The 20,477-nt window shown below is 58.1% G+C and overlaps 3 protein-coding genes across 6 annotated transcripts; 2 read left to right on the top strand and 1 right to left on the bottom strand.

Moving 5' to 3' along the window:
* The first annotated feature begins 1,268 nt into the window (after positions 1-1,268).
* Positions 1,269-4,539, top strand: LOC148057018 (uncharacterized). The gene is made up of 4 exons (XM_087741432.1): positions 1,269-1,675; positions 2,425-2,521; positions 3,444-3,570; positions 4,411-4,539. Exons 1-4 carry the CDS (start codon positions 1,567-1,569, stop codon positions 4,468-4,470), a joined length of 393 nt encoding a protein of 130 aa, XP_087597558.1. The 5' UTR covers positions 1,269-1,566; the 3' UTR covers positions 4,471-4,539.
* Positions 4,540-8,433: 3,894 nt separating this feature from the next.
* On the top strand, positions 8,434-13,444 carry VPS37C (VPS37C subunit of ESCRT-I). Of its 4 annotated transcripts, XR_015700874.1 has the most exons (7): positions 8,434-8,500; positions 9,298-9,407; positions 10,263-10,378; positions 10,467-10,638; positions 11,004-11,086; positions 11,355-12,491; positions 12,598-13,444. XR_015700874.1 is itself a non-coding variant. In XM_087741093.1 (6 exons), exons 3-6 carry the CDS (start codon positions 10,286-10,288, stop codon positions 12,096-12,098), a joined length of 1,092 nt encoding a protein of 363 aa, XP_087597219.1. In that variant the 5' UTR covers positions 8,434-8,500; positions 9,298-9,407; positions 10,263-10,285; the 3' UTR covers positions 12,099-13,444. The 4 variants fall into 4 exon arrangements, 3 of the variants coding, with proteins under 3 accessions (XP_087597219.1, XP_087597220.1, XP_087597224.1); XM_087741093.1 differs by having other exon boundaries at positions 11,355-13,444; XM_087741094.1 differs by lacking the exon at positions 8,434-8,500 and adding an exon at positions 8,520-8,925 and having other exon boundaries at positions 11,355-13,444.
* Positions 13,445-13,587: 143 nt separating this feature from the next.
* CD5 (CD5 molecule) lies at positions 13,588-20,415 on the bottom strand. Its single transcript, XM_087741028.1, has 10 exons — positions 20,244-20,415; positions 19,006-19,044; positions 18,332-18,625; positions 18,189-18,251; positions 17,663-17,971; positions 16,509-16,793; positions 16,094-16,225; positions 15,627-15,680; positions 15,181-15,303; positions 13,588-14,996 (listed from the first exon to the last, which is right to left on the bottom strand). The coding sequence occupies exons 1-10, from the start codon at positions 20,293-20,295 to the stop codon at positions 14,911-14,913; spliced, it is 1,437 nt and encodes a 478-aa protein (XP_087597154.1). The 5' UTR covers positions 20,296-20,415; the 3' UTR covers positions 13,588-14,910.
* Positions 20,416-20,477: the final 62 nt, after the last annotated feature.

The raw sequence follows: 20,477 nt of genomic DNA on the forward strand, positions 1-20,477 counted from the left end.
ACTGGAAGGTCTCCCCAGAGCCTTCTCCAGGCTCAACAACTCCAACTCTCTCAGCCTTTCCTCATGGGGAGGTGCTCCAGCTCCCTGATCATCTTCGTGGCCCTTCTCCGGACCCAGTTGAGCAGGTCCATGTCTTTCTTACGCTAAGGCTTCATCCGCGTCCATCTGTCCTAGGGCTTCCTGCAGAACTGGGACCAGCTGGGGGGTAAAACTGGGACCAGCTTGGGGGATAGACCAGCCCAGGATGCCGCTGGTTGAACGATGCCAAGGTCAGAGGCGCCTGGCGCTGGACCAGGCATCCCAGCCTCCATCACCACATGCATGACACATAGCTGCTGGCACGGTCACCTTGTCCTGCGCTTGGGGAAAAACAAAGCCAGACCCTGCGCCAACGCGCTGGGGGCCAGCCCACCCAGAGGCACCAGATGGGCTGAAGCTGGCTTTCCTCCCGCCGTACCAGTTTCAATCCAGCTCTGAATAATAAAAGAATTGAGGATAGACGCTAAATTGTACTGGAGGAATGTAATGAATAAGAACCTGGTAGGATTTGATGGGTGATGTTGGGAGAAAAAGGATGAAACATCTAATTCTCCTTGAGCAAAAGGGAAGATGTGATGTGTTCAGTTTGGGGGTGGGGGCCTGGAAAGGAGAAGGTCTTGGCTGACCCCCAAAATGGAAAGTCTGGACCTGGCAGGAGGCCACAGCTTGAAAACCCTGCACGGAGCCTTGGCATCGTGTTCCCCACTGGCCTCGTGAGCCAGTCTGTGCCTGCAGGCAGCCATAAACTACAAAGAAAATCAGAGATTAGACAACAGCATCTACATCACCCTTCGCTCCCCCGGCCCCGCGCAAGGCAGCAGCGCGTTTTGATGAATACGAGCTCAGCTAAGGAGCAGCCCTAGCAAAGGGGACGCTTTGCCGCAAACGCGTCCTTGCTGTGCTACGCGTGGAAAACATTAATTTGTAGGAGGTTATCGGAGCAGAGCGCTGGAGGACGCATACCTCGGCGGGGAAGCTGCTGTAGCCAGCTGCCCTGGGACTGCTCCGACAGGCTTTTAGATTGCATTTCTTTCCCCCAACACACTGGGGATCTGCAGACAGGGAAGAGGTTGCTCCTGCTGGGTAAAGCCTCTTCTTCTACAGCACACAGGGGGTTTCACCGCTCAGGGTGATTTGCCTGGGCTGCTGCAGGTATTAGGAACAGCTGCTGCAAATCCCGTTGGTATATAAGGGAGATTCAGAGCTAGGACTTACTGGTTTGCCTGGTTCTTGCTTGATTGCACTGTGCTGGGAGCCCTTTGCAAGCTTCCTTGCACCTCGGTGCTGGTGGAAGGCAGAGGCTGTGCCTGCAGAGCCCGTCCCCTCCATGGCAGTGCTTTTTGGGGGGCAGTTTGGACCCGTTTGTCCTCCAAGGACTGAGACCTGGGGCTTCCTCCGGGAAAGCTGCTCAGGAGGTGCTGGGCTTGGTGTGTGCCCTGTGCTGGAGCAGGTAATGCCGTAGGAGGTCCACAGGAGCCGGTGTGGGCTACAGGAGGTGGTGGCTGGAGCTCTGCAAAGCCAGTAGCCATGGGCATGTGTCAGCATGGCTCCTGCATCAGAGAGCCTGTGATGAAGAGGAAGATCCTGCTGGAAGGTGGAAATGGTCCTCAGTCCAGCCCCACAGCAGGAATGGGAGGTAACTGGTGGGTGTGGGCAAGGAGCCATGCGGTAGGGGAGTAGGGAGGTGGATACCCCCTCTCCTCGGGCAGGGATGGAGGTCCCGTGATGCCAGGGTGGATTTTCCTCTGTTTGTGGGAAAGGTGTTAGCTGGGACAGTCGTTCAGCCAAAGAGATCTGCTCAGGGTGGGGCGATGCAGGGGTGAGCTGCCTCCAAGCTGCCCTTCTGCGCCGGCGCTCCTCCTGCACCGATTTTGGTACCGAGCAGAGAAACCTCTCTGAGAAACGAAAAGCTGAAGGGCAGTAACGTTTCAAGTGCTAAACTCTTCCTTTGGAGCAAGTTGGTGAGTTGGGCTTTGGGGACTGAAGTCTGGACTCGCTGTCACAACTCACTTCAACCTGCTCTCCCTCGCTGATGGGGCTGCTAAGTTTTGCCTTTCTTTTTTTTTTTGCCAGAACATTAGAGGAAACGAAAATGACAAGTTTGTCAAGAGCTGTTTATCAATTTAGTTCCTTTTTTTTTTTTTTTGCTAAACAGTCAGCACATTCAGACATAACATAAACCTCTCTGGGCACAGAAGGCAGGGAGTAACCTGTGCTCTCATGGCAATCTGGACAAAGAGGATGTTTGGGGTCAATCCTCTCCTTGTATTTAAAAAACAAACTGGAAAAGCCTCATGCTCAGGACCAGTGTTTTAGTGAAATGTAACTTGTTTCGTAATGTTAGGGAAATATAACTTGGTTTATTCTGTAAATTCACCCTGGCAGGGATGGGTTTGCCAGCAGCTAAAGCTCCATTGCCCAGAGCAGCAAAGGGACTAGAGAAGCTGCCGCAGCTGGACGCCTGCTCCGTTGGGATAACAAGGTACGTGCTGGGTTTCTGTGCTGATATACGGGGCTCTGGGTGAGCTGGGCTCTTCCGAACACCCAAACTCGATCCCAAATTCGGAGATTGTATCATGTAGTGAAGACTCAAAGCAATTTTCTAATCTTCTACTGCAGGCCCCTTACTGCACGCAATTGTGGCCAAAACAGAGCTCTACGTGCAAAGTTGTCATCACTGAGGATCAGGGGTTCATTTTTTGTTTTTCAATGGAAAGAAATAATTTGTCAAAATATGGGAAGTTTTAGGATAAGCTCATTCTTCTGTCACTAGATCCCATCACCAGGAGCCAAGGAAAAACTGTGTTTTCAGACAGGTATTGATTTTTGGATGTATCATTAGATGCAGAATGAAGAAGTTGGGGAATTCAGCACGAGAAAAATCTCAGAACAAATATTTAACACCATGAAAGTCCAGGACAAAAGAAATGGGGGAGGATGGAAAATAATCACTTTTCGGGTGTGAAATGGTTTTCCGATAGGGCTGCAGAGACACTTTCTCGGGTGAGAAACCCTGAAGCGCATCTGATGAGTGGAGGGCAGGTTGAAAGCAGCTCAGCCAGGGCCCTGCCTGGGCACCGCGCAGCGCTCACACAGACTCGGCATCGTCGTTCCCTTCCATCTTGATGGTTAATTCCTAGGGGAAGGATTTTGCTGGAGAAATATATGGGTTTGGTCTTTCCTGGGCTGGAAGCAGGTCATGCTGATGGCTCCAGAGATAAGGCTCCTCTCCCTCCAGGACCTGATCCCCCGGGGCAGGTCCACTGCAATGGTGAGACAGCAGATTTCAGCCCTCTCCTATTGCACAGTCCCTGCGCTGGTGACAGCGTGACTCCATGTCTACGCCTCTTTCCCGAGCCCTTTCCACCCAGGCTCCCTTCAGTCTTTATTATTACGGTTTTCAGAGCCCTCTGGGGAACGTCAGACCCTTGGGGTTTGGAGGTAGATGTGGTGCGACCCATCTATCGCTTAGCATCCTTCCAGCCTCGCGCCCTGGGATGGGAGAGGAAAATCGGCAGCGCAAACAGCCCGGTGGGTTCATCGTGTCGGTAAAGACGGGGACGGCTGGGGAGGGAGCGATGCTGGGGTGGCCAGGCTCCGGGTGCCGTCCAAGGGGGTGTAGCACAAAAAGGAGCCAGGCTCAGGCCGATGGTTGCTGACCTGGATGTTTTCAACCTTGGGAGAGAAACGGAAGGAACAAGACAAGCTGGATTCTGGAAAAATCTGCCCTTTGCACCCAAAGGGAGCGGAGAACCCTGAGGAAACTCAAAACTGAGCCGCGGAGAGCTCAAAATACAACTTTTCTGCATCCCCACCGTGGTTGAGGGGAGGGCAGGGAGCGGGCAGTGCCTGCGGCACACGGTGGGGCACAGGCTGGGTGCTGGGTGCCCGGGCTGGGTGCCCGAGGGTGGCTGAGGGTGGCCGCTCTGTTGTAGCTCTGCTTGGCGGCAGAGGGCACCAAACGATGCGGAGATCTCTGCTGTGTTCTCCAAAACCAGATGAAGACCAGCTGGAGGGAGGGATCTGGAGGCTTTTAGTTCTGGTTTGCCTGTTCCTGATGCAGCTGTGGCTGGGTTAGGATTCCCGCTCAATAAAATCCCCAAAGAGTTATGCTTGTTTCCAGAAAAATATCAGATTTTGATGTCTGAGTAAGGCTGGATTTGGCTCCCCGCGTGCAGAGGCTCTACCCGAGCTCACGATGAGCTCGGGCTCTGCAGAAGCGTTAAATGACTCGTACGGAGCACTAAAATAAAGCACCCGGCAGCCCCAGATGGGCTGGTTGGTGGGTGGAGGAGAGCTGGTGGGTGAAGTGGTTGCGGTTGATGGCAAAGGCAGAAGAGTTGAGTGGTGACCTTGACCTCCCCCCTGCAGAGATGGGCCGTGGCGGCGCAGGACCGGCGACGGGAACGTTTTACGCTTTGCTGCTTCTAGTGATTGGCAGCAAGTTGTGTGTGACGAGACAGCCCCTCCGAAGGCTTCGCGAGATGCGCTGGAGGTAACTCAGAGCATTCCCTGAGCGATCTAGGCCAGGAACAGCAGGAGACGGGCACCTCCAAAAGCTGCCTTGGCTCTAAGATGGGCGTGAGTGGCAAATAAATCAATCCCTGGGTGTGGATCCCTGTCAGGAATGCAATGGCCGCGAGGCCGGGTGATTGCTGCAAATTATACGATCGATCCTGGTGGCCAGGTGCCTGAAAAGTCTCAACGGGAACTGTACGGGATGAGGCAACAACATTTGGGATGCATTTAACTGCTATAGGGCTCCCCCCCCTGTGCCGAACAGGACTGTATATGAGTTTTCAGGCTTTCTGCATGGCAAAGGACTTTGCTGAGTAAGCTCAGGGACTGCCTTAACTTTATCTGTGCGGGCTTGAAAAGCTCAGCTGGAAAAAAAAGCACCTTATTGAGATATACCTTATCTTAGCAACTGCAGATTAAGGAAGCAAACTTGTTTTCCAGTCCCTGTTCCTGGTCTTTCCCGCCCCTCCCATAAAGGCGTTATCGTATGTCACGGTTGCTTGATCAGAACCCTCAGATGAAAGCCACGAAGGCAGAGAGGAGGGAGGTCTGAGGCTCCTGAAGTGTCAAACTCCTCTGATTTGATGTAAAAATATTTGATTAAGTTATCAAGGAAGCCCCCAGAGCTGTAGGCTGAGCCTCGGCTGAGCTGGCGGCGGGTGGACTTTTGCTGGGGCAGGAGCTTGGGCTGGTCCGGCCAGCTCTCTGCTTGCTGCAGGCCACCCCGGCCAGTGACTTAACACTTTTGGCGGCCTCGGTCTGCGGCTGCTAAATCAGTGAACGTTATTCTCCGACTGGGCTGCCTAGACAGCGGCTTGACCACATGGACCACAAAGCTTCCTAGTTGTAGAAGGGCAAGCGCAGAAAGGGAACTGGTTTGATTGCAGCTCGCTCGGCCGAGAGGCGGCGAGCCGACGGACGGCCAGAGGCACGTCTGCGACGTGGTGCTGAGAAGAGCCGAGAGAAACGGTGCTTTCTGATCAACTCCCGGTTAAAAGACGGGTGGGATTCTGAAAAAGGCTCTTCTGAATCCTTCCCGGTTGAGGAACACAGGCAATATTGTCTTGAAAACAAACAGCATCACGTTAAAAGAAAGAAAGAACAGCACTACCAATTTTTTTTTTCCTTTTATTGAGCAACACTCCAAATTTCATTTGACTCCTGGGCTCAGAAGGAACACTCAACCAAAACCACAAACGAACTTGGCCAGATAATAAACAAAAGGTGAAATTTGACAAAGGATCAGGATTGCCAAGATCAGTTTTGCACAGGAGGGTTTTGGTTTTTAACCTTGCTCTCTTGTCTTACGCTGCCACCCTCCACTCCGGAGCCCAAGGAGCTGCAAACATCAGCTGCGCTAACGAGGTCCTGCATCGATAACGGACTCCGGAAAGTTTCCGTTTCACTCCAAACCACTTTCTGGATTACAGCTTCATTTCCTCAGGGGAGTAAGACTCCAAAGTGACCTAAGCTGCTTCAGAAGCTGGCTCCGTAGCCAAACGCTCCTTACCAAAAACGCTTTACTCCTTTCTGCCAGCTCCGTCCTAGGCGGCGAGCGCTCTGCTGAGCCAGAACAGCTCGGCGGGTGCGCCCACTTGCAATTTGGTGCTTGGTGTAATTCGAACACTTACCCATTTTCAGTCATTTTTTCGCTCACGGTGCGGATTAGATATCGGCCTTTGAGTCTTTCACCTCATAAAGTAAGCGTGTGACGTATCGTAATGACCAGCTGACACCATCCCTTACACAAATTAAGGATGCTAGTGAACAGATAACGGGCAGTGCTAACCAGAAAATACCCATTTCTCCCATTTTTGATTGCTGGGTAACACTTCATCATTTAACTGGCTACTTTTCTGTTTCTTCCTTCATTGCAAAGAACAAATATGAACACAACTTAGTTTATCCTCCGCTCGGTCCTTATAGTTTAATATAAATTGTTAACTAACTCTGCTCCAGCCCTTCCATGTCCGTGGAGACTCCTTCTCAAACAAACCTTGAAAATATCGAGCTCCCTTTGGAAAGTCAAGTCCCCTTTCTCACAATAACAACCAGGTCAAAACCCGATATCAGCCACGCTACAAACGAATTGCCCTTGATTGAACCGCAGGCTGCTTATTTGGATTCATATGACTCATATTTATTATACAACAGGTCTCCGGCAGGGACGAGAGGTGACTTTCCTGAGATGTGTGCCTGGGTTGCAGCGCTTCTCTAACAGCTGGGTGACCTTGCCCGGCCGTCCGCAGTCTCCTTCCCGTTCCTCTCCCCTCGGCGCCTCGAGCACGGCTCATCCGGCAACGCGGAGCTTTTCCCCGTCCCAACGCAACCCTTAGCCCCGCTCAGGGCTGCGGGAACGCGGAAGTCCGGGTGGAAAAGCAGAGGCTGGCTTCGTGTAGAGGGTGATGGGATCAGAGCTTCCTCCGGCTCACACTGCTCAGGAACCTTCCTGTTTCAGGCAAGGAAGAGCTAACGCAGGTATTTGAGAGGGATTCGCTTTTATCTCTTGGTTCCAGCTACGCCACCTGGAAAAAAATGCCATTATATGAATTTTTGGCACATTGCTGAGGTCTGTACGTACCGGCTCGGCGCAGTGAGAAGCACTCCGTTACCTCCCCTCCTCTGTTTCTCTGTCCTCTCTTCCCTTGCACTTCCATCAACTCTCATCCCTTATCTCCAGCTCTGCTACACCTTTACTACCACTTACCTCTCCACGCTCACTCTCCCTCCATCCCTTTACCCGTCAAGCAAGTTTTAATTTGATTTTCGTTTCTCACAGGGCTGGACGTATCAGGCTTAGGGCCAACAGAATTCCAAGTCACCCGAACCAACAGGCGTTTTGAGTGCTTGTAACACCAGCTGCTACTCAGCACGCGGTGACCTGCAAACAACGTGACTTCGCAGCGGCTCTTAGACCTCCCCAAAACACGAACTGTGGAGGAGGCTGCCCGCCGCAAGGCGCTGATGAGGTCGTGACAAGGCAGAAACTGCTTCAAACCTCCCCGTAAATCCAACCCGAACCCGTTGCGCCTGAACTTCAACCATCTGTACGCGATGCTAAGCTTTGCTGTAATGCTCTCCTTTTAACTCTTGTCAGAACGATTAATCTTGCCCGATCTTTGGCTGTGGCTCTATAGCTTTCTGCTTTTCTGAACGAGCCGGCGAAAACAAAAAGTGGCCACGCAGCAGCTGCTGCTCAGGGCTCACGTGGAGACTTTACGTCAACGTGCGGAGGATCCGTAGAGCTTCCCTCACCGCTCCGAACCTCGATGGCCTGGATGGCAGGCGGGGTGAGCAGGGGAACGGTCCCGTTTTAAAGCTCCTGCTCTAAAGCTCCGGCTTTACCGTCCCTGGGCTGACGAGTGAAGCTGAAAATCCGTTGCTTGCGGTGCTCGAGCTCACGCTGGAGTCGGGCAACGCTGCCAGCCGTACCCGGGCTAATTGCTATGGTGTTGAAGACTAGACTCGGGATGCATCAATAATAACACAAAATAATTCAGCAGACTGACAATTCTTCCAGGAAGGCATAAAAGATAAACTTAATTAAGAGTCAGTTTGCAGGGAGGCAGCTGGGGGAAAGGTACCAGAGTGTCACGGCAGGCCCTGCGTGACACAAACGTGTAAGATGTAAAGGCTCAAGCAGGCCATAGCCCGAGGAGAGCGACGCTGGAAGACAAAGACATAGTATTTATTTTAAAAAGGACATAATATTTATAAAATACGGGCACGGCAGCCCTGACGGAGAGGCCCAGGGCCCGGCCCCCCGCCCGCCTCGCCCCCACAAGATGGCGGCGGCGGGATGTACCACCGGCCTCCTCCTCCCCTCCTGGAGGGGGAGCCGCTCCGCCCCCCCCCGCCCGCCCTCCCGGTGGCACCGTCCACTTCCGCTCCCACGCCGGAAGCCGGAAGCGCGCAGCGGAGGGGGGGTCCCGGTTGCGCGGCGGTGAGTCCTAGGGCGGCGGAGCCGGTAACGGGGGGGGGGCTCAGCCGGGCCAGGCCTTGCACCGAGAGCCGCGGGGGAAGCCGCGGGCTGCAGCCTCCCACTTGCCGTTTCCCCCGCCGCCCAGGCCGGGCGGTGGCGGAGCAGCCTCCGCCGTGTCCCGGTTGGCCCTGGGCGGGCCTGCCTCTGCGCCCCCCCAGGGCGGTGCGAGGCGGAGGCCTTGGACGGGCACCTCCGGGGCGGCGGCGGCGGCGGCGGGGGGCGGCTTTCCCTAACTGGGGACAAAGCACCGAGGCGGTGGCCGGGGGGCGGCAGCCCCTCGCCGGTGCCCTCGGCCTTTCTGAGCCGCGGGGGCCCGGTCGTTGCCCCTCAGAGAGACAAAATGTCCCCTGGCTGGTTGTGTCTTACCGAAACGCTGCTAAAAACCGGTGAGATCCGTGAGGCGGGAACCCCTGCCCGGTGCTGGTGCCCGGTTCTTCCCGTTCCCCCTCCCGGGGGCCGTTCGGATGATTCCCACAGACCACCCGTGACCTCTGCGCCTGCACGGCGCCGGGGATCGAGCGCTATTCCCACTATTCCTCATTTTTCCCTCTTACACTCTGTGAACCTCGATAACAACAAAAACCCCACCATAAGTTTATTTCTCTTTGCAGGGCGATGAAGTTACGTACGTATATGTTTCGTAAGGGAGCTCGTTTCCCAGCTTTTACGGGGTTGTTACTCGAACGGGTTTGGCTGGATCATGGGTGAGGAGATTTGGTAACCCTGAGCCTTACCTCCTCTTTCCGTGTTACATGCAGAGGCTGACGCAACCTTCCCAGAGCGATGTCGTCGGGATGTTTCACCCGGCTGAAAGGTAGAAGGACCACGAGCAATTAGGAACGACGCTGAAATCCCCATCGGCTGTTGGGTACGGCCCTTTCCCTCTCAGCGGGAGTGCGCCGCTCCCGTGTTTCTCTCCTGTTTTTTAGTGCGTTCCCGCATTATTACATCGCACATTTTAAAACCTGTGACGTGAATATCTGATATTTGCTAAATATTATCAGGCAGCCCGGATTATTTGGAATAAGTCATGGACGTCATGCAGAAAATCCATTATTTCCCTGATTTTAGTAATATTTCACCAATTTTTACAATCGCAAGTGTTGGATCCAGTTCACCACGTATAAATAACGCCATCACTTAATGTTTTCTGAGGGTAGCAGCAATAAGTGAGGGAAATGATGGCACCACGTAGCTAGAAAGGAAAACACGTAGAAAGAAAACGCATCGAATGAGACGGGAGGTGAGGAACTGGGGAGGTGGTGAGGTACGGGAAGACACGGGTGGCGCCGGTGGCCATTGGCACGATCGGGTGCAAGCAGATCCGGGAGGTTTGCTCGGCAGAACGGGAATCTGGAACGGGACGGTGCGGTGAGAGCCAGCTGGAGTTTGAGAGTCAGGGTGACGTCGCTCTGCTATCGAGTGGCTGTGAGTAGGCGTTCCCTTGACAAAACCGTCTGGCACACACAAGTAATCCTTCCAAATACGCTGTGAAAAGGAAAAAAAAGTCAGTTGCCAAAGCAAGAAGGAGTAGATACGCTCTGTTTTCCTTCTCACTCTGCCCTCAGCCTTGCTGATTCTTTATAACACAGGGGAACCTCTCCAGCATAGCTGTTTCAAGCAGTTTAGCAAAGCTGGTTTTAAATCCCTAATAGGATTAGTACCTATTTGCAGTTGGCTTTAGAAAACCTTGTCTTTATTTGACTTCCCTTCCCCATCCTAGGAGTCTGCAGCTCCTCTGGGAGGATGGACACCCTGAGGAACCGGACGGTGGAGGAGCTCCAGGAGCTGCAGGAAAATGCAGAGGAGATCGAGCGCCTGGCCCTGGAGTCCCAGGAGGTACGTGCGGACGGCGTGAGGCCGGCAAGGCGCGGGCTGGGCTTCGTTACCACCTCGCCCGCGGTGACTTTTGCGTCTCCTTCTGCAGGTTCAGGAGCTGCAGCTGGAGAGGGAGATGGCCCTCGCCTCCAACCGGAGCTTGGCCGAGCAGAACCTGAAGTTCCAGGCGCCGCTGGAGACGGGGCGCACCGACCTCTCTAACAAATACGAAGAGCTGCAGAAGCTGGCTGAGCGGTGTAAAGAGCAAAAGGCAAAACTGGGTGAGCGTTTGCAAACCTTGCACCCTTTCCGATGGAGTCACGTGGGCTGTAGCTAGCGCAACATCCTTCCCTTTTGCTTCTACCTTGGCCATACCGAGCAGAGAAACTCTTCAGGGTGGTGCCAGAAAGGACTCTGCTGTGTGTAAGATCTATATTCTCCTGTTTCCTGGTCAAACTGGGTCCCAGCAAAAAACTTTTCTAGTGCAGCAGTGGCTAAAGTTCTTTCCTCTTCAGATTTTCTCCTTGCATCAAGAGTTTCCAAGGCAGGAAGGTGCTCCTGTGAGGGTGCAACAGAGCTGTGTGCTAATGATTTTTCCTTCTTTTGTGTTTAACGTTTTGCTCTGCTGCGCTCTCTGTTTCCCCAGAGAAATTTTCAGCAGCCATGCATCCTCAGACCTTGCTGGATCTCCTGCAGGTGGAAAGCCAGAAAATCGAAGAGGAGTCTGAGGTGAGCTCAAGGTTTAAATCCCTTAACAATTCAAGCGATTAGTCCTCAAAGACTTGCAGTTACGCTCCCAAGCCTAATCCCTTAAATCAAGGATTATGCCTTTGTAGTTCGGCATTGTTGCTCAAAAAAATTGGATTGCCCTTTGTTTGCTTGCGTGTGGTGCAGTGTTCCCCTCTGTGTCTCCGACAGAGATGTAAATCCTAAGCTGGGCTCAGGACAGAAGAGTAGAGGGATGCAGTGCTGAACCCGAGTTTGTCTTCTCTTCCAGAAAATGGCCGAGAAGTTCCTGGAGGGTGAGGTGCCCCTGGAGACATTTCTCGAGCAGTTTTCCGTGATGAGGAAGTTATCCCACTTGCGCCGGGTCAGAGTTGAAAAGCTGCAGGAGATACTGAGGAAGTCAGAAGCGTCGCAGGAGCCCGGCAGGGACTCTCAGCAGCAGCCGCCTCCTCACGTACCTGGGCCTGCGGACCCACCGAAGCCACAGCCCTTCCCTTCGGGGGCTCCTTCCTTCCCTCTGCCCTACAGCCCAGCCCCGAGCATGCCGGTCGGCCCCACAGCCCATGGAGCTCTCCCTCCCGCTCCTTTCTCGGGCTCCCCGGTCACCGTGGGACACGTCGCTTCCTCTCAGCCGAGCACCCAGCCCACGTTTCCCTATAAACCTCCTCCGGGTCCCGGATACCCGCCAGTGCAGGCTGCCGACGCCGCGCCGGGGTATCCCAAACCCCCTTCGGGAGGCTCGTCCCCAGCTCCGGGCTATTCCTGGTCTCCGTCCAGGGGCCCCCCTCAGCCCCCAACGTTTCCTGGCTCTCACCCCTCTCCTCCGCCACCCAGACCCGGGTACCCTCCCTACTTCCCCCCCAGCGCAGCGAGACCGCAGTGCCCCTACCCGACCCAGCCGCCTCTCCCTAATTTCCCAATCCCCCCACAGCCTCCCTGTCCTCCTGGACCCCCTCCACCCTTTGGATACCCCCCACCTCCAAACCCTCAGCACCCTGCTTGGCCTGGTTACTAAATCAGGACTCGCGGGGAGCATCCTCTGCTGCTCCCTCCTCTTTTTGTGGACTGAGGAAGAAGAGCAAGCCGAGAGTGTTGCTCTTTGACCCGTCGGTGCGGAAGCATTACGCAGGATAAGAGACTAATGGCTCCGGGCTGCCGCCGGCCCCGCAGGCTGCATTTCTGGATTGGGTTTGTGACGACGGCTGGTGGGCTGAAGCGTTCGCTTCCAAATCGGCTCGTCCAGGCTCTGTCGTGAAAGCCAGGTCGTCATCTAGGTACTGGGTTGGGGTACGATGTGCACTGATCGCAGGCGCTGAGAGCCGGACCCCCTCGTCTGTGTGTCTGTCTGCGAGCGTGCGTGGGTGAGCGCAAGAGACTGCTCCGTGTGCGCCAGTCCTTTGCTGCGGGGGTAACAGATGTAGTATTGTCATTTTAAGCCTTTTCCCAGGTGTTCGAAAGACACGCTGGGAATCTCTGACAGTATTTCTGACACAAAATACTCACTGCTTTCCAAGGACCTTCCTGGAAGTGAGAGGCAGAGCCGGCCCGGCTCGCAGGCGATTCGGAATGGATTGCAGCAGGGAGAGGCAGCGAGCTCGCCCCTTGGGTGGGCCAGACCCGGAGATATCGCTCTGTTTTTACGTGTTTAGGCTCTGCTCGAGCCTTTCCCGGCCGGCTGTGAGGTCGAGCTTCCCCCAGCCCTCTCTCCGCCTGCGCGGTGAGTACGTTTGCTCCAAAGCAGAGGCTGTTCTGTTGCGTTCAGGTGCTTCCAGCTCACCGGGGAGCAAAAACCTCTACTGCTGCTGCTTCTGTCCAGCACAGGAGCCTTTCCCAGCCCGTGCCGGCCCTGCGCTGTCTCACCGGTGGGTGTGAAGGTTCTCGTAGCTCCCCAGAGCTCAAGGCATGGATATTATCTGTGTTTTTGAAGTAAACTGGGCTGGCACGACATCTCGGGCTGCTGCTGCTTTGGGGACACGTGCCTCGGGTCACGGGGAGGAGCGGGAGTCGGTGCCTCCTGCCCAGCTCTGTGAAACGCTGGGGTTCGGCAGCCTCCTGCATCCCCGGCCTCTCCTGCGGCACCCGGGGGAGCGGGGCGGTTATTTGGGGTGCTGCAGGCTCGAGCCTTCCTCACGCCCCCCTTCTCAGGAAACACTAGGTAACGGAGGGAGCGACGCGTTAATGTTAATGGAAATGGGATTTGCTTTGCTCAGCACTTTATACTACAAATCCTGCCTGTATCCCTGTAAGTTATTTATAAGGAGAGATTACTAATGGACTAGAACAAGGCAAACGCTTGTGGGGTTCGATGGAAACAATTCCATATCTGTGGTTAATTACAGTAATAAAATTTGATGAATTGCACGCGGGGTCACGGCAGTGGTTGCTTTCGGAAATGGCGATGCATCCAGCTGACGCTTTCTATTGATCTTTTTATGCCCTCCTGGCGTCCTTACACCAACTTCCTCTGCGTTTTTGTCAATAAAACCTTTCACCCTCTCGCAGGACCAGCTTCTTCAAACTCCTCTTTCCTGCTTGCTTCTTTTCATCTTTCCGAAGGGGCCCGTTTGCGTGGGACTCTTCTGCGTCAGCCCGTCTCTCCCCTCCTCTGGCACCGTTTCTCCCTCGTCCCCTGTGCTGGTGCTGTCCCGCATTTTCCTTCCGTGACTGGGAGGTTGATGGTCTAAGGAACAGCACTGGTAGCGTTGGAAGGAAGAGAATAAGACGTAATTACTAGAAAAAACAATTTTATTACAACGGTTATCGCTTCTTAAATATCTCAGACTTGTTCTCGGTATTTCTACCCTCCCCGTGCTCCTCGCATCCGTGCTTTGCTTTAGGCATCTGCCCAAATCTCGCGCCATCCCACGCCGACGCAGCCAAGCGCGTGGCTTCGCAGCTCCCCCGGGAACCCGGCAGCCGCGGGTCTCGCAGTTTTTCTGGCGAAGCTCAGCACCCCGGTATCGGAGCGCCTGGCAGACGGCAGCCGATTTCGCTTTCAGCCCAGCCTGGGTGGGAGGAGGAGCGTGGTTATCCCGGTTTTGAGAGACGGAGAAGCTGGCAAACCCCCTCCGAACGGCCGCGAGCGTGGCCGCTCCGCTCTCGGTGCGGGTATGAAGCCTGCTGCAACCCAGCTGCCTCTTAGACTCATACAAATAGCTTAAAAAAAACCCAAAAAACCCCACTTCGCGCTTTCCCGCAAGGGAGGCTCAAAAGCAAGAGGAAGCTTTCTCGGAAAGGTGCTCGGGTACCGGGGCGCCGCCGAAGCCGAGCGAGGCTGGGTTAGAGCTGAGCGATGCGCGCCTGGTGCCCGGCGTCAGCCGGTACGGAGGAGCACGGGTGGATTTTGGCTCCGAGTCTGGCAGGGGCTTGGGGGGACGTGGCCCCAGGCACCTCCCATCGCCTTTGGGGGGATGCGGGCAGGTTTTTTTTTTTTTCGAGGTGAGCAGCGCAGGTATTCGTCATCTCTTCCGTCGGCTTCGTTCAGTTCATCGTTGAATCGCAGAAGGGTTTGGATTGGAAAGAACCTTCAAAGATCATCTTGTTCAACCCCTGCCACGGGCAGGGATGTCTTTTGCTAGATGGGGTTGCCCAAAATTTACCTTTCTTGTGCTGCATCCCACCTCTGCCTGCAGGGCGGGAAGGTGGCCAGCGAAGGAAACGAGGTGGCTTGCCAAAAAATGCAAGAAAAGCCGCTAATTCAGCAGTTGCACAGCTTTGCCGCCGCGGGCGTGACCACCCTGGGCCAGCGCTGGGCAGCGGGTGAGGGGGGTGGCTCGGCTGGGGACCAGGGTGGCCCGAGGGGGTCCCGGCTCTGGCGAGGCAGGGGGTCACACTCTGCGGGCAGAGTGCAGGTCGTAGTCGCTGTCGGAGGAGTTGTCCGGAGGGTTGGAAGCTCTCCACGCACCTTCCAGTGCTGCGGGAGGGGAATGGATGCGGCTCATTTCGGCGCCTGGGGGTGCACCCCGGCCCCGGCGCAGCCCCTCGCCCGGTGTCAGCAAAAGTCTTGCCGTCACGCTCTCGCCCGGGGGGTTCATCCCCACCGGCGCGTGCGGGAAGGGAGAACGGAGGAGCTGTTCCCGGCGTCCTCCTGCGCTTACCTGGGTAAGCCGAGAGGTAGGAGCTCTTTTGGGGGGGCTGAGCGTAGTCGTTGTCCCCACCCTGCGCCCGCTGCCCCTCTGCCCGTGGCCTCAGGGCGACGGTGCTGTTGCGGTGGAAGGAGACTGGAAGAGATGGTGGGAGAGGAGTCAGGATCGCGGGCGTTTTGGGGGCTGCAGCAGCAGGTTCCCCACCGCCCCGGGAGGGGAAGGGGGCTGAGTAAAAGCGGGACCCGCTCCCGCACCGCGAACCGGGGCTCGGCTCTCCCGGTTGAGTTAATATCGCGCCGATGAGTCAACACGGCGGCAGGAAGCGAGAGCCGGGGCTGGGCGTGAGCCCGCTCACACCTCCGCCCGCCGGCGCCTGCTGCGGTCCGGGGGCGAGCGGCCCCTTGAACCAGCCCCAAACCCAGCCCCGCGGCGGGGGCCGCCGTCGCGCTGCTCCTCACCCGTCTGGTTGAGTCCCGTGGGGCCGATCCACTGGCGCTGCTTCTTTTTAGAGACTGGAAGGCAGAGGCGGGCGGTGAGAAGGGGGTCTCTGAGCAACCTGGCTGATGTCCCTACCCCAAGCTTCGCTTCCTCCGGCTGCCTCCCCCCTGCCGGCCCCATATGCCATCCTGAATAATCTCCCCTTCCCGGTAATCCCCCCGCCGCCCCGTGAGACCCTCCGCCTGCTCTTTTGTGTCTGCGCGGCATGGGGCAGGCTTGGGGACAATGGGGCAGGGAGGGGATTTGCGGGGCCGAGCGGCACGTGCGTTTCCCAAACCTTCCCCCCAAGGAGCTGGCGGGGAAGAGGCAGGAATGGATGCACGGAGCTGCCAGCCCTGAGCTGCCACGTGGCCATGGCGGGGCTGAGGGAGGCAGAGCGGGAGGAGGAAGATGAGGAGGAGGAGAAGATCCAGAGCTTGTCACCTACTTCTCTTCATCAGCCTCCTGTAGGCAGGAGGGCCGCAGATGAGCAAGAGGATGCCGAAGAGAAGCAGGGCCAGGCAGATGCTCACGATGGTGCCGGCCGCCATGCCGGTGGGATGCGGCTTCGAGTCCTGGCCTGGGGAGAGAACGGGTGTCACCGGACCAGACCCTTGTGCCCAGGCGGAGGCTGATGCTGGGAGCTTGAGCACCCACCACTCTGCCGGGAGGGCTGCAGGGAGCCCCGGCAAGGATTTCCCCATCCCCTGCCCCGAGCTCGCACCCCCTGCCCGTTCCCTGGGTGTTCATACACGGAAATCCCAGCTCCCAGCATCAGCTGGGGATGCCTGGCACTGGGTGCAGCAGGCAGCACTGCCCGTACCCCACGGTCCCACGGGATCAAGCCTGGCATGGCAGCTTACACACGACTCTGGTCCGGGAGCAGGTCCGGGGGGCCCTGAGGCTGACGGGGCAGAGGTGCAGGCTGGGGACCTCACAGGTGACACCCATCGAGGGGGGGTCCCGGACCTCGGTGCTGGAGGAGAGGTTCCCACAGCGCAGCTCCTGGCACAGCTGCCTGCCCCACTTGACTCGCTGCGCCCTGTTGTCACACAGCACCCGCCATTGCCCCTCGTGAAAGACCTCCATGTCCCCTTCGCAAGGCGTGGGGCCGGCCGCCAGCCTCCGCAGGGCCTGGGGCTGGGAGCCTGCGGGAGAGAGGCAGAGAGGGGTCAAACCCACGGGGAGACATCGTGGCCGGCTGATGGGGCTCGGCATCCTGCCAGCATGCGCTCCTCCTTCCACCGGGACTGGCTCTCGGCACAGGGATGCTCACGGCGTCTTGGCTTCCCCTTGTGCCACGGGGACTGGGGGATGCGCACGAGCCGGACCAAGGCCATACGTTGAGGAGCTTTGAGCTGTCCCCGTGGGAAACGCAGCGGGGAAGCCCGCTCTGCCAGCTGCTGCGGTGCAGCCCCTTAAACCCCCAAATCCCACAGGCGGGCTTCTAAGCTCGGGCAGATGGCAGGACCTGGAGCGAGCCCGCTCCTCACCCGGCGGCTTGGCTCTCCGTGCCGCGGCACCAGCACCAAGCCGCTCCGCAGGGAGATGCTCACGGCAAGCACCCGAGAGGTGCGGATGAGTACGGTGCTGGGCTCTGCTGGGATACCCCGCACGCCCGTATTGCGTTTCGGGGTGCTAACATGGCGCTTGCTGTGCGCTGCGCTCGCTCCCGAGCTTTTCCTACTTGCAGCACTGCTGCGTTCGAAGCTCGGAGCTGGGGGTGCTGCTGCCAGGAACCGAGCACGCCGGGGAGGTTTCCTGTTTTGCCTTCGCACGCCAGAGAGGAAGAGCAGGAGCGGGGGGACGGGGTGCGTGGGGCAGACAGGGATGGGGCTGTTGCCCTGCTCGGGGCTTCAGCTGCCCTGATCCCCCTCCGCCCCGGGGCTCTTCCCACCTCCGCAGCGGGGAAAGCAGCCCACGGCCGCGGAACACGCCGTGGGCAGGCCAGCCGGCCGGCCGGGGCAAGCGGGGGGTCCGGGGGAAGGAGCGGCGCTGTGCCGGGGTGAGCTCTCACCAGAGCAGATGATGAAGGCGGGCGCTTTCCCCCGCTGGGCGCTGGTCCTGTTGAAGCAGTCGAGGAGCAGACGGCTCTCGCAGGACTCCACCATCTCCCACCGCACCGGCAAGTGGCTTCCCTGCTCCGGCTTGACATGGCCATGGCCGTCGATGGCGGTGCCGCAGCTGAGAGCCTGGCAGACGCGGGTGGCCAGCTCCGTCTGGGTGCCCGGGCTGCTCGCCACGGCGCCCCACAGCCCCTGCCTGTGCAGCTCCACGAAGCCTGAGCAGCCGAAGTCCCCATCCACCAGCCGCAGCCTGGCGGGTCCTGGTGAGGGACGGGGGAAAAAAAGCATCTTGTTCCAGACGGGCACGACATTTCTTGAGCAGAAAATCCCCGAGTCTGCCACGCCTGAAGCTTAATTGCCCCGTCGATGCTGCAAACGCTATTAATGAGATCAGGCGCTCTCGCAAAGCGGGGGCCAGTTTGCTTTGCTGTGCGTGCCCCCCGGTTTGGCCATTGCCAAATGGGATGAGGCTCTTACCGGTGGGCTGCGGGGTGGTGATAGGGGGTGCCGGCGGGGGCTCAGGGGTGGTTTTCACCGGCTCTGAAATGAGAAGAGAGGGGCCAGGTCGGGGTGGCTGGTCCCCAGGGATGGGGGTGGCCAGGGTGAGGGTCTAGGCTGACCGCTGCAGGCGAGGATGGCATGCTCTGTGCAGTTTTTCGGCACCCAGTGACACCCTGCCATGGCGGCTGCCTGCCTCAGGCACCGCAGTGGCTTCGTGCGTGGCTCCTTCCCACCGGTGAAGATGAACTGGAGGGGCTCGGCAATGGGGGGGCCGCAGCCCAGCCGCTGGCAGATGCCATCCACGCTGGCCTTGCTCGCGCTGTCCCAGCACACGCGGCTCCAACTGCCCTCCCACTTCACCTCCAGTATCCCGACGCAGCGGCAGCCGCCGCCGATGAGCTGCAGGCTGGGCTCTGCGGGGAAAACACAGGCGTTAGGGGCTTTCCTTCCCTTCGCAATGCGTTTTCCACATGGGGCTGGAAAAGCCCTTGCCAGCTCGTCGCCGCAGCCAGGCGTGCCGCTTGGCACCGGCGTGCCCCACGATGGCAGCCGGGGCTTCTCGCAAAGTGGGGCAGGAAGGAAACGGAGCGTTGGGGGGTGCACGGGCAGGCGGGGGGCTCGGGAGACGCAGGCACCGCGGGGCTGAGCCAGGGGATCCGGCTGCAAGAAGGCCACGATGCAGCGGAGCCAACTTCCCGGCTGAGGTAGCTACCACGCTAACGAAGCCGCGGCCGAGGAGCCGCTAACGAAGCCGCGGCGCGGTCCCCGAGGCGCTGCCCCCACGCACGCTCACCTCCAGGGCTCGGGGCGGCTCCTCCATGGCCGGCGATGGCTGCAAGAGAGAGGGGGACGGGGCGTCAGTCCTGCTCCTCACCCTGGGGGAGGCGAGAACCCCCAGGCTGCAGCAGCGGCTCCCGGCTCTTGGCCTGTTGCCGGTTATTTTGGGGGAGAAAGGCGATTTTGGGGGCTCGGGTCGACTTTTCACCAGGGCAAAGATGCTGCCAGTGGAAAGGAGCCGATGGTGGCCAGGAGATCCCCGGCCACACCATACTCTGCGCTGACCTGGCTGTAATGCTGGGGGGACACCTCTGTCCCCAAAGCCCAATGGTGGGGACAGAGCCCCGGGCTGACCACGTGCCCCTCCGGCACCGGGGGCCAGAGGAGGAGGCTGGGTCATACTGGCTTTTTCTTTGGCAATAGAAGAGCATTTTCTGGCTTTCGCGGTGAATTTGCTCTCACTCCTCCTCCTCACACCGTTAATTCAAATAAATAAATATGAACGGCCTCATGCAACTGGCCATTGCACTGCCTGCCAGGCTGCCCGTCCGTCTGCCGGTGGATAATTATGGCTGAAAAAAGACAGACAAGGGCACCTGCTAATTACCGCTAACTAGCTAGCATCACTACAGCTAGGAAGGTACGGCCGAGCAGCCGTGGATGGTGCCACCATCACCGCGGTGAGCCGGAGCAGCACGATGCCTGCGGCTGCCCACCATGCCATGTGGATCAAGGGGTGGCTGGGGACGGCAGGAGCTGGCAGGGAATGAGGACAGGGGGACAGCTGGCTGTCCCCCAGCACCCGTAGGCTCGCTCCTGGGGTGTGATGAGCATCCTGGTGACCCCCAGAGCTGGGGGGACCGGACCTGCGTGGCCCCAGCCGAGGCGTGCCCATGCTCGGTGTGGGCTCGGCAGCCCCGCCGCTGGTCACCAGCCCCTCTCCCTCTGCCTGGCCCGAGCCCCCGTACTTGGGGCTTGCCCAGGGTGGGCACATGGGACACCCAGCATGGTGCCATGGGTGAGCCGAGATGGGCACCCCGCTGAGCCCATGGGCAAGCCCAAAACATGCCCGGCTGCCCAGCAGCGGGAAAGCCGGGGGGTTTTGCCATGGGATTTCAGGCATCCCACGCTGCAGCCAGGCTGGGTCCCCCTGGGCATCGCCTGCACCAGAGGTGTCGGCGTGGTGGGTGCTCCCTGGTAAAGCACCCAGCACCCCCAGCCTGCCCGCCGGGCTGAGCCCTACACCGTACTCACCCCACATCCCCAGCAAGAGCAGCAGACGCAGGGCGGGCAGCCGGGCTGCCATCAGCACGGCCGGCCGCCTCCTCCACTCCGGCACTGGCGGCTGAGCCGGAGGCTGCCAGGGGCACGGCCGCCTCTGCTACCAGGCCTGGGGAAGGCAGGCGAGGGGGGACGGGCAGGAACAGGCTGTTTTTCCTCCCCCTGTGGTTTTCTGCGTCATGTCTATGCTCGTTTGAAGTCTCAATC

Source organism: Nipponia nippon, unplaced genomic scaffold (genome assembly GCF_047370975.1).
Source record: "Nipponia nippon isolate SJK-2023a ecotype South Korea unplaced genomic scaffold, ASM4737097v1 scaffold_10, whole genome shotgun sequence".
In the NCBI taxonomy this organism is placed as follows: Eukaryota; Metazoa; Chordata; class Aves; order Pelecaniformes; family Threskiornithidae; genus Nipponia; species Nipponia nippon.

Excerpts from the sequence above, each read along its gene's own strand:
- VPS37C (XM_087741093.1), top strand. The coding sequence starts at position 10,286 with ATGGACACCCTGAGGAACCGGACGGTGGAGGAGCTCCAGGAGCTGCAG. Across the intron at positions 10,379-10,466 it reads TGGCCCTGGAGTCCCAGGAG|GTTCAGGAGCTGCAGCTGGA; the intron begins GTACGTGCGGAC and ends CTCCTTCTGCAG. Across the intron at positions 10,639-11,003 it reads AGAGCAAAAGGCAAAACTGG|AGAAATTTTCAGCAGCCATG; the intron begins GTGAGCGTTTGC and ends CTGTTTCCCCAG.
- CD5 (XM_087741028.1), bottom strand. The coding sequence starts at position 20,295 with ATGGCAGCCCGGCTGCCCGCCCTGCGTCTGCTGCTCTTGCTGGGGATG. Across the intron at positions 18,626-19,005 it reads AGCCGCCCCGAGCCCTGGAG|AGCCCAGCCTGCAGCTCATC; the intron begins GTGAGCGTGCGT and ends TTTTCCCCGCAG. Across the intron at positions 18,252-18,331 it reads TGCCATCCTCGCCTGCAGCG|AGCCGGTGAAAACCACCCCT; the intron begins GTCAGCCTAGAC and ends TTCTCATTTCAG.
- LOC148057018 (XM_087741432.1), top strand. The coding sequence starts at position 1,567 with ATGGGCATGTGTCAGCATGGCTCCTGCATCAGAGAGCCTGTGATGAAG. Across the intron at positions 1,676-2,424 it reads CCCCACAGCAGGAATGGGAG|GGATGGGTTTGCCAGCAGCT; the intron begins GTAACTGGTGGG and ends TCACCCTGGCAG. Across the intron at positions 2,522-3,443 it reads TGCTCCGTTGGGATAACAAG|AGCCCTCTGGGGAACGTCAG; the intron begins GTACGTGCTGGG and ends TACGGTTTTCAG.